An 11,468-nucleotide genomic window follows, 5' to 3' on the forward strand; every position below is an offset into this window, starting at 1 on the left:
ATGTGGGAAACGATGGAGACACCTGGAGAGGCGTGATTGGGAGGAAGGGCCTCCCTGATCTAAACCCAAACGGTTGTTTGTTGTTGGACTTCTGTGCTAGTCATGGAATGGTCATAACAAACACCATGTTCGAACATAAGGATGCTCATAAGTGCACGTGGTACCAGAGCACCCTAGGCCAAAGGTCAATGATCAATTTTGTAATCGTATCATCTGATCTGAGGCCGCATGTTTTGGACACTCGGGTGAAGAGAGGGGCGGAGCTGTCAACTGATCACCATCTGGTGGTGAGTTGGATCAAGGGGTGGGGGAAGACCCAAACGGGTAGTGCGGGTGAACTTGGAACGTCTGGAGGAAGCCCCTGTCCTGGGGATCTTTAACTCACACCTCCGGCGGAGCTTTTCAGACATCCCTGTGGAGGTTGGGGGCATTGAACCAGAGTGGGCGATGTTCAAAACCTCTATTGCTGAAGCTGCGGTGATGAGCTGTGGTCTCAAGGTCTTAGGTCCTCAAGGGGTGGTAACCCTCGAACACCGTGGTGGACCCCGGTGGTTCAGGGAAGACGTCCGACTGAAGAAGGAGTCCTTCCAGGTTATGTTATCCGGGAGGACTCCGGAAACAGTTGCAGGGTATCGAAGGACTAGAAGGGCGGCAGCTTCTGCCGTGTCAGAGGCAAAGCAGCGGGTGTGGGAGAAGTTCGGAGAAGCTATGGAGAAGGACATTCGGTCTGCACCAAGGTGCTTCTGGAAAACCATCCGGCACCTCAGGAGGGGGAAGCGAGGAACCATCCAAGCTGTGTACAGCAAGGGTGGGACCCTGCTGACTTCGACTGAGAAGGTTATCGGCCGGTGGAAGGAGCACTTTGAGGAACTCCTGAATCCGACTAACACGCCCTCTATGGTAGAGGCAGAGCTGGAAGCTGATGGGGGATCATCGTCAATTTCCCTGTTGGAAGTCACTGAGGTAGTCAAACAACTCCACAGTGGCAAAGCCGCAGGGGTTGATGAGATCCGTCCAGAAATGCTGAAGGCTTTGGGTGTTGAGGGGCTGTCTTGGTTGACACGCCTCGTCAACATTGCGTGGAAGTTTGGGACAGTGCGCCTAGGGGTTGGCAGACCGGGGTGGTGGTTCCCCTATTTAAAAAGGGGGACCAGAGAGTGTGTGCCAACTACAGGGGTATCACACTTCTCAGCCTCCCTGGTAAAGTCTACTCCAAGGTACTGGAAAGGAGGGTTCGGCCGGTAGTCGAACCTCTGATTGAAGAGGAACAATGCGGATTCCGTCCTGGTCGTGGAGAGGGGTTGCAGTTCGGTGACCTGAGGATCTCATCGCTGCTCTTTGCAGATGATGTGGTCCTTATGGGATCATCGGTCTGTGACCTTCAACAGTCACTGGATCGGTTCGCAGCCGAGTGTGAAGCGGTTGGGATGAGGATCAGCACCTCAAAATCTGAGGCCATGGCTCTCAGCAGGAAACCGGTGGATTGCCTACTCCGGGTAGGGAATGAGCCATTACCCCAAGTGAAGGAGTTCAATACCTCAGGGTCTTGTTCGCGAGTGAGGGGACGATGGAGCGAGAGATTGGCCGGAGAATCGTAGCAGCGGGGGCGGTATTACAGTCACTTTACCGCACCGTTGTGACGAAAAGAGAGCTGAGCCAGAAGGCAAAGCTCTCAATATACCGGTCGATTTTCGTTCCTACCCTCACCTATGGTCATGAAGGCTGGGTCATGACCGAAAGAACGAGATCATGGGTACAAGCGGCCAAAATGGATTTTCTCAGACGGGTGGCGTCTCCCTTAGAGATAGGGTGAGAAGCTCAGCCATCAGGAGAGACTCGGAGTAGAGCCGCTGCTCCTTTACGTTGAAAGGAGCCAGTTGAGGTGGTTCGGGCATCTAGTAAGGATGCCACCTGGGCGCCTCCCTAGGGAGGTGTTCCAGGCACGTCCAGCTGGGAGGAGACCCCGGGGAAGACCCAGGACTCGGTGGAGAGATTATATCTCCTCACTGGGAACGCCTCAGGATCCCCCAGTCGGAGCTGGAGGATGTGGCCCGGAGAAGGAAAGATTGGGGTTCCTTACTGGAGCTGCTGCCCCCGCGACCCGATCCCGGATAAGCGGTAGACGATGGATGGATGGATGGATGGATAGTTTCTATTTGAAAAATAAAGCTGCTCTGTCGTTTTTATCAAACAAGCAAGAGAATACATTGCATTCGTTTGGGACTATTTTCAGCGGCGGATTAATCCACATTTGGTGCTGTAGTGAGAATTTGTGGCAGCAGGACGGTGTGTGTGTGTGTGTGTGTTTAAACATGGGATGTGTTGACATTAAAACATGCAGAATATTGACGGTGAGTCCTGATAAAACGGATCTATATCGTGACAACACCATCAATAGAAGTCAGTTTCCCACCTCAGCTGTGCGTCTCACTCATCTCTCTAACAAACTGCGTCTGCAGAGTGTCCGGCAGTAGAGAGAACAGCGTGTTGGGCAGATCCTCTTTGTCCTTCTTGTACTTTGTCTTGACACAAAAAGACAAAATAAAGGTTGATTATTATCCTTCAATCTTCCAGCTCTTCCCTTCTGTACCGCTGAGTTATGATAAATACCTGGATGTGTATTTAGATGATGTTCAAGTATTAAAAAAGAGTTTACACCATAATACAAACTTAATATCTAACAATAAGAATGACCTTAACCTAAAAAATATTAAGAAAAATCATTCATACAAATATGAATGTTCCACTATAATAAGATTAAGAATTCAACTTTAGGAACAAAGTAGTTTGAATGCACTTAAATAAAACTTAAACTGAATTATAATTGCAGTTATTCTGATTTGTGAGCACTGCATATTGCATCATTTGTTTTAGTGAAATGCATCCTCAAATTTAAATTCTGCAGTAATTATAAAAACAAACGCTGGACGATGCTGATGCAGAGCATCTGTGTGAGGCGTTCTGAGGGGTCCTCACCTCGCTCTGCATCTCAGACATCTGCTTGGCGAACTGCGTGTCTGCCGTCTCGGGGAGGAGCGAGTACAAGTTCTTAGCGAGCTCCTTCCTGCCCTGCTCTTTATACTTCACCTGAGGAAGAGCACAGAGAGCTTACTGTCCCAAACGGAGCGACAGAAACCCAGCGGGGACACTGTCCTGCTCATCTGTCCGGGAGTTCCTCACCTCGCTGTAAATGTCTCTCAGCTCTCTAGCCAGCTGTGTCTCTGTGGTTTCAGGCAGCTGTTGGTACAGAGCTCCGCTCACCTGCTGCTTATACTTCACCTGCACAAAGACGCAGAGCAGAGGGGAGAACTGACACAGTTAAAGGGATAATATGTCATTTTCTGCCGCTGGGGCAATTTAAACAATAAGAGAAGATGGATTTTGGTGGTGAAGTAGCGTGGCATCATGGGAGCTGTTGGCTTCACCACCACCTGTCATACAGTCAGCTTCTCGTGCAGGAGGTTCAGAATAAAATCCTTCATCCTTCAGATATAGAGTTAAAAACACCAGGATGTAGAAAGTGTCTTAAAACTGGACAACACGTCTTCCTGTGCACACCTGGCTCTGCAGCTGTGAAGCCTCTTTAGCGTGCAGAGTGTCCGCAGTCTCCGGCAGCTTGGAGTACAGAGAGCTGGACGCGTCTTTCCTCCCTGCTTCTTTATATTTGGCCTGGAAAACAAGACAAAACTTTATTTATTCATCTGATGCAAACACTGCTGTCAACAACAACAACGATAAGAACAGACGCTCTGTGACAAGTCATGGATCAGAGGCCGTACCTCACTTTGGATCTCAGACACAGATTTGGCAAACTGGATGTCGTTGGTGTCGGAGAGCTGAGAGTAAACGCTGACGGCCTGGCTCTTCTTCCCACTCTCCTTATACTTGTTCTGAGACATTCAGAAGATATTTTACAAAACATCTTTTATTCATAGTAATAGTTTGTTTGCAGGACGAGTCAAACTGTTTTATATTTAGACAGAAACAGAAAGTTCCACTGAATTAAAGGACGTGTGTGTGTGTGTGTGTGTGTGTGTGTGTGTGTGTGTGTACCTCACTCTGTATCTCACTCATCTCTCGGGCGAACTGCGTCTCTGGTGTTTCAGGAAGCTGAGAGTAAAGAGACGACATCATCTCCTTCCTCCCGTCGTCTTTGTACTTTTTCTGTCGGACAAATAAAGAATCAAAGTTTCTCGTCTCAGTCGTCTCAAACCGCTTCATGATTTAAAGGGCCAGTGCACACGTTAAAGTTAAATACCCCTCACGGCGTGGAGCCATGCAGGTAGTTGAGGTTTTATCTGTGATATATGTCGTCTGGACTTCAAACGAAGGAAAATAGAAGTTAGTATTTGAACTACTTTCTACCTAAAAGTCTCCAGATAAAAACTATTTAACTCGTCATAATAAGTCAAAATATAAGGATTCATCTAACGCATGTTGGCGAGGGACTCAAAGACACACAATAACAAAGCTTTGGCTTTTTAAACCTTCCCTTTCTACATTCAGTATTCTGTGCGGAGCTCACTGAATGTATTACTTTATATTATAAGATTGATCAGAGAAAATACTCATATGTATATTTATGGAGCGATGTAAGGGCTGCTCGTATTTATTCTTTCATTTATTCTAGTAATTATGTTTTACTTGTCGACATGTTAGCGAGTTGTTCTGTTGTGATTACGTCCATGGAAACAGAAATCTAAAACAAAACAAACAAAACAATCCGCATGTCGTGAACCTGGAGGGAATGTAGAAGAGTTGTTACGTTGCTTTATGCTGACGTCTTCTTTGTTCTGTGCTTTACAGTCAATAAAGTTTGTTTGAATTGGAATTAAAAGACAGAAACACTCACTTCACTCTGCAGTTCAGTCGCTTCTTTGGCGTGTTTGGTCTCCAGAGTTTCAGGAAGTTTGGAGTACAGAGAAGTTTGCTGCTTCCCAGCCTGCTTATACTTCACCTGACACACACACACACACACACACACACACACACACACACACAGTTAATTACTCACCACAGTCCTCCTTCAAACTCTTCTTTCACTACAAAAACAAAAAATGCACAAACATCCTTTAACCACCGTTATCAGACGACACTATTGGTGGTTGAGATAGCAACCATTCTGTGACATCATCAGCTGTGGCCCAATAAGAGTTCAGCTTCCTGCCCTGTACGACATCGCTGGCACATTTAAATATGGGATGAGTAGAAGACATATTTATACGTCTACTCGGCTGTAACCTGCTTTTCTGGAAATCAGAAATTTGTGCATAAAATAGAATAAATGTATAAAAAAAAGAAGTATTGATATTTATTTAATTTATTAATCACAATATATGTATTATTCTCATTATTAGAATCAGTTTTTTATTAAAGGTTTCCGCCCTTCGTTGAGCGGAGCGGAGGAGAGAATGTGAAAGTAGATCAATAACATCAGCGTTTACTTTATTTAACAGAAGAAGAAATAATAAGAATCCAGAAACTGACAAAAACCACCACCTTGAATTCCAGGGGAGGGGGGGATCGCTGTGAGATCACGTGCACTCTGCTCACCTCGCTGTGAGATCACGTGCACTCTGCTCACCTCGCTGTGCGTCTCACTCATCTCTCTAACAAACTGCGTGTGCAGAGTGTCCGGCAGCAGAGAGAACAGCGTGTTGGGCAGATCCTCTTTGTCCTTCTTGTACTTTGTCTGAAGACAAAACAAACAGCGAGACTGTAAACAGGGAGGATTCTGCACTCAAACACTTCAGGGTCACAGCACGGCACCTCGCTCTGGATCTCCGACACGTGTTTGGCGAAATGCATCTCCGCTGTCTCGGGGAGGAGCCGGTAGAGCGAGGAGGACGCTTCCTTCTTATGTCCCTCTTTATATTTCACCTGCATCACAGAACACAGTCAGCCGACGCTTCGGACCGAACGCAAAGGGACGTTCAGAGCGAGGGGAGAAGTGTCACCTGGCTCTGCAGCTGCGTCACCTCCTTGGCCAGCTCAGTCTGGAGGGTGTGAGGAAGGCTGCAGAACAGACTGGGCGACTTCTGCACGTCCTCTTTGTACTTCACCTGCAGGGACGACAGCGCTCACGTGTTCAGTCTCATGTACAAAATATAGAGATGCAAAGAACTTTAGCCTTCAGACACGTTTATTAAGTCTTGTATTATTATTGATACGTTCATGTGTTCATCACGTTCATGTTGCAGCTGCTGAAGACTAATTTAATGACTTTATAAACTGTTAGGGAATCCTTAAAGCTTCACCTTATTTTAATTAAACACGTCGTAGTGAGGATGAGATGTAACACGGAGGTTATATAAGTGTGTGTACCTGGCTCTGGATGTGAGCCGCCTGCCTGGCGTGTTGAGTGTCCAGAGTTTCTGCCATCACAGAGTACAGACAGCTGCCGGCCTCCTGCCTCCCCGACTTCTTATACTTTACCTGCAAAAAACAAACATTTAAAGAGATTTCTTGCTGTGGCCGGACGTCCCAGGAGCACAGAACACCTGTGTGTGCTGAGTGATCCTCTCACCTCGCTCTGCAGCTCAGACACTGTTTTAGCAAACTGAGTGTCAGCGGTTTGTGGCAGCTGAGAGTAGAAGCTCTGAGAGAGACGCCTCATCCCGTCCTCCTTGTACTTGTTCTGCACTCACAGAAAACACTTTACAATCAGCTCCAGGGATTCACCTGCAGCCAGAGTCTGATGTTTAATACAAGACACACACACACACACACACGACGCTGCAGACGTCTGTCACTAAAGTCTTCATCACTTCTATGTTGGAAGTTTAAATGAGTCCACATGACTTGCAGAAACATGCTGATGTCGGATGAACTGTCCGCTGACGAAGGCCTTCAGATGTGTGTGTGTGTGTGTGTGTGTGTGTGTGTGTGTAACTAAATACTGACAAAGTGTTACTGTACGCATGTATGACCGGTCCATCTTCTACTCGCACCGTTGTCCTGCGGGTCCTGCGGGTTGATCAGGACTAACAATGTGCTTCAGGCTCTATTGTCAGACGCCACTCTGTGACCTTTCTCTGCTCTTACTTGGCTCTGCATGTCGGTGAGCTCTCGGGCGAGCTGTGTCTCCAGAGTGTCCGGCAGCTGGTGGTAAACTGGACACGACAACTCCTTCTTCCCCGCCTCTTTATATACGATCTGCATCACACGGGACAAAACATGGTCGTCACCGAGGAATAAGACTTTCAAAATAAAACTACCAAAGCACCGGGGATTATTCCTTGTGTTACAAACATCATACATGACGTGTGTGTGTGTGTGTGTGTGTGTGTGTGTGTGTACCTGACTCTGCAGCTGCGAGGCCTCTTTAGCGTGCTGCGTCTCCAGAGTTTCAGGGAGCCGGTGATACAGAGACGATGACGTCTGCTTCTTATTGGCCTCTTTGTATTTAGCCTGGAGGGGAAAATATAGATATTGATAATATCTTTAAAGAGTTACTGAGCAACCAAACATTCACTCTCAGGATGAACTTCACCAATCTGAGGTCCCCATGACACGTGAGTCTGCATCTCAATAAGCTCCTGCAGTTCTAATGTAATACTAATAAAGCTCCAGTCTGAAGGGTTCCCTGGCTTCATCAATCGACTACACGGAGTCACAGAGAACAAATCCTTCAAGAGGATCTTCTCTAAAAACAATACTCTGTCATGAGAGTTGTTTAGTGAATCAGAGAAATGATTGCGGTGTGACTCCGGTCTGCACTCACCTCGCTTTGCATGTCCGTCAGCTCTTTAGCGTGCTGAGTGTCGATGGTGTCGGGGAGCAGAGAGAACAGGCTGACGCTCATTTCTTTCTTACCCTCTTCTTTGTACTTGACCTTGTGATAGAGAGAAGAGATACAGCCAGAGCGATGAGACTCACTCAGTCTGCTGTGTGTGTTGTTCAATCATAGATGCAACATACAACTGTATAAGTATTCACTGCTGAACACAGTCGCACCTCGCTGAGCATCTCCGTCTGCTGCCGGACAAAGTGAGTGTCGTTGGTTTCTGGCATCAGGTGGAACAGACTGGAATCTTTCTTTGCCCTCTGCTTGTACTGCAGCTGGAGCACATTTACATCACAAGCACGTAGACATACTGTTCATCTCTGATCTTGGAGATCTGTCCTCGTGCTTTGCTCCGCCCTCTCCTGCAGGTGAAGTATAAAGAAGGTGTGAAGCAGAAGAATCAGAGCAGTTTGTACCATCAGCTCCCGGAGACCCCCGAGACTCAGCTGGTCAGACAGCTGACGGACCTGCAGAGCCAAGTACGGGACACCTTTCATATTACTCACTTTGTACCAGCGACTATGAGCACAAGGTTAAACTTTGGAGAATCTAAATGAAAGCATTGCTGTTCTTTAGTTGGTTAGTTTGTGAAGTTTATTATATTTGCATTGATTAAGATCTGTGCTGCACAAACCACCTCGTCATGCAAAGTGTTCATGTCAATCTGCAGACCAAGTACAAGGAGGCGGGTAAGAAGGAGGTGAAGACATGTCTGTACTCCCTCATGCCTCACACTATGGACACGCAGTACGCCAAAGAAGCTGCACAGCTGCTCAGTGAGGTAAGAAGAAACAAAGAGCAACACGACTGATGCAAAGACACTTCAGATTTCTTACCTGCAGCGTCATCCATCCTCCTCTCCCAGATCAAATACAAAGAAAGCATGAAGAAGGAGATGTCCAGCTCGCTGTACTGCACTCTGCCCGACACGGCAGAGTGCAGCTTCGCCCGAGAGATGAGCGACATGCAGAGCGAGGTGAACGACACACAACGATATTTCTACAACACAGAGTACACGCTCCTTCATTACCTGGAGAGATCTGTGAGAGATAAACCAAATGTCCTCACAATACATCCTGGAGATAACTGATCGTGTGAGATGTTAAAGTGTCTGCTGAAGAGTGCAGGTGATCTGGTGACACCTGTTCACTGCAGGTCCCAGTTAAACTAAGAAGTTCAGCAACACTTGTTCTGTGAGCGAACGTCTCCTGTAGACGCAGTTCTGATGGATATCGCTCAGTGAAAAACACATTAGACTTTTGAGAGTAGAATAACAACCTTATAAATAGGTGAATATACATATCTCATGTTTCTATGGTTACCTGCTGACCATATTTACATCTTTAAAGGTGCCGAACAAGCTTGTTGCCTCCACATGTTCAACTATCATTACAACTACTCTACTCAGCTAACAGTGCTGCTTGTAAAGCGGCAGTAGATAAGTTTTTACCTTTAACTTCTCTCTATGAAGTTGATGTTGAGCGCACACGTAATACGACGGGAAAATGTTGTCATTTTATCCTCAGCAGTGTAAATGGCGTCCGGTGGAACAACAGAACTAACTTTGGAAAACAAAAATAAAAGAAGCTAGCACAAGCTCCAAAAGTCGCCCGATGCTAATGTGCATGTTGGTGTTGCATCACACATTTATTTGCCTAAAGCTCAGTGTTGGCTGGAGGGAGTTCTAACAAAGGTTAATGTGGGGAATCATAAGTTGTCTCTTCAGCCTCAAAATTTTTTAAGTGAGAATAATTAAACATGAGATCTGCGACGTGAAGGACGGATCCTGGATGTGCTGCAACCTCCTCACAATAACTGAGCTGCAGTAAGAATTCTGTTTGATTAGTTATAAATAATCACTGTCACATTATCCAACGCTCTGATGTTTCTATACCTCAGACGCCCGTCGGAGGCAGATCAGCATCAGAAACAGGATCAAAGGGCGTCGGTGTGTTCGTCATTAACACTTTCTGATCTGTGGACAGACAAACACGGGACACTAGATTTATACAAACGCTCTTCAACATGTTGCAGTTGGGAATTGTAAGATGTTGGACGCCCTTCCATCTGTGTCTGTTTATAAATCATATATATTGTTTTCCAGAACAAGTACAAGGAGGACGGAAAGAGAAACCTCCCTCAGAGCTTCTACTCTCAGCTCCCAGAAACAGCTGACACTCAGTTCGCTAAAACTGTGTCTGAGCTGCAGAGCGAGGTGAGGGAGACACGTGCTGCATGAAGGACGTCCTGCTGAAGTTGTTTAGATACGTACACGTGTGACTGTAACGATCTGCTTGTTCTTTGGTGTCCTGTTTTATGTTGAAGTGTTCACTCCCCCTTGTTATATGTCTAGTTGTACTTCCTGTCTGTGTCTTTACCCTCCCCCTCTGATTGTTAATGCGTTCCTCCTGTGTCCATTTATTGAAATAAAGCCGAAGCTAACAAAATACAAAAATACAACGTAACAAAAACACACACCGGGCAGGACACGGGCAGGACACGGGCAGGACACGGGCAGGACACGGGCAGGACACGGGCAGGACACGGGCAGGACACGGGCAGGACACGGGCAGGACACGGGCAGGACACGGGCAGGACACGGGCAGGACATGAAGACAATCCGACAACACAGTGGGGCAGACAGGGATAAATACACAGACACCAAACGAGGGAACAAGACACAGCTGGGGGAGAAAGGCAAAAACACAAGAACAGAGTAAATGGACACAGGAGGAACACATTAACAATCAGAGGGGGAGGGTAAAGACACAGACAGGAAGTACAACTAGACATATAACAAGGGGGAGTGAACACTTCAACATGAAACAGGACACCAAAGAACAAGCAGATCGTTACAGTGACGTATTCGCACACGGAACACGTTCTGTCAAATATTCTCAAAGTTTCAGCAAAACATATTCTCATGCTCGATGATGTCCCCCAATCACCTTTCAGTGTGCAAAGTGGACACACACTTTAAGAACACATTAGAGTCTTAATGTATCTCATTTAAAACTATGATCTATGTGAAGAACTCCTGCATCAGGCTACACACTACGCAGATGACACACAACTCTATATTTCAGTGTCTCTCTTACACCTGTGTCCCGATGACCGAGTTAACCCCCCTGGTGTTGTTATTGATGCTGCATTTGAACAACACTGGTTCAACAGAATACATTTTTAAAGTGTGAAGCAATACATTCGTTTTGTGTTTGTGTTTCAGATGAAGTACAGAGAAGCAGGAAAGAAAGCAGTGACGAGCTCTCTCTACTCGACTCTGCCTGAGACTCTGGAGACGCAGCACGCTAAAGAGGCTTCACAGCTGCAGAGTCAGGTACACACACACACACAGCCAACATCTGTCCGGCTGTCTTCGGCTCACACTTTAGCTCCCAGCTGTGTGCACATCAGTGCTTAAATACAGCCCAGATAACGCTGATAATTAATGCACCTGAAGCTGTTAAATATAAATCTCAGCTGCTTTTTGAATCATCTAGTTAAAGACTCGTAAAGCGGCTGATTGTAAACGTGGTAACCTTTCAGATCTCAAACTTTCAGCTTTGTTCACCAACTAAAGCTTTTTTTTACAGGCGTCTGAAAAGTGACGCACTGTAGTCAAAGAAACACCTTCGCTCGGCTTCTGTTTCCTTCCTGCTGCAAAAACTGTCAAAATAAAGCG

The 11,468-nt window shown here is 46.4% G+C and overlaps 2 protein-coding genes across 2 annotated transcripts in view; one reads left to right on the forward strand and one right to left on the reverse strand.

Moving 5' to 3' along the window:
• LOC115006271 (nebulette-like) overlaps positions 1 to 8,058 on the reverse strand; it is a 10,037-nt gene extending 1,979 nt beyond the window's left edge. Inside the window, exons 1-16 of the mRNA XM_029428402.1 lie at positions 7,957 to 8,058; positions 7,724 to 7,834; positions 7,300 to 7,410; positions 7,045 to 7,155; positions 6,527 to 6,637; positions 6,325 to 6,435; positions 5,958 to 6,062; positions 5,770 to 5,880; positions 5,585 to 5,692; positions 4,853 to 4,957; positions 4,054 to 4,164; positions 3,780 to 3,890; positions 3,559 to 3,669; positions 3,181 to 3,279; positions 2,977 to 3,087; positions 2,414 to 2,522 (exon numbers count right to left, since the gene is read on the reverse strand). Coding sequence (XP_029284262.1) covers positions 2,415 to 2,522; positions 2,977 to 3,087; positions 3,181 to 3,279; positions 3,559 to 3,669; positions 3,780 to 3,890; positions 4,054 to 4,164; positions 4,853 to 4,957; positions 5,585 to 5,692; positions 5,770 to 5,880; positions 5,958 to 6,062; positions 6,325 to 6,435; positions 6,527 to 6,637; positions 7,045 to 7,155; positions 7,300 to 7,410; positions 7,724 to 7,834; positions 7,957 to 8,013 — 1,692 coding nt within the window. The 5' untranslated portion in view covers positions 8,014 to 8,058 and the 3' untranslated portion in view covers position 2,414. The remainder of the gene's footprint in view (positions 1 to 2,413; positions 2,523 to 2,976; positions 3,088 to 3,180; positions 3,280 to 3,558; positions 3,670 to 3,779; positions 3,891 to 4,053; positions 4,165 to 4,852; positions 4,958 to 5,584; positions 5,693 to 5,769; positions 5,881 to 5,957; positions 6,063 to 6,324; positions 6,436 to 6,526; positions 6,638 to 7,044; positions 7,156 to 7,299; positions 7,411 to 7,723; positions 7,835 to 7,956) is intronic.
• Positions 8,059 to 8,158: 100 nt separating this feature from the next.
• LOC115006270 (nebulette-like) lies at positions 8,159 to 11,123 on the forward strand (the record flags this gene model as incomplete). The annotated part of the gene is made up of 5 exons (XM_029428401.1): positions 8,159 to 8,265; positions 8,457 to 8,567; positions 8,652 to 8,762; positions 9,891 to 10,001; positions 11,013 to 11,123. Coding segments are annotated over exons 2-5 (390 nt in total), but the record flags the coding sequence as incomplete, so codon positions are not given.
• Between the last annotated feature and the right edge of the window lie 345 nt (positions 11,124 to 11,468).

Source organism: Cottoperca gobio, unplaced genomic scaffold (assembly GCF_900634415.1).
Source record: "Cottoperca gobio unplaced genomic scaffold, fCotGob3.1 fCotGob3_79arrow_ctg1, whole genome shotgun sequence".
NCBI classification, from domain to species: Eukaryota; Metazoa; Chordata; class Actinopteri; order Perciformes; family Bovichtidae; genus Cottoperca; species Cottoperca gobio.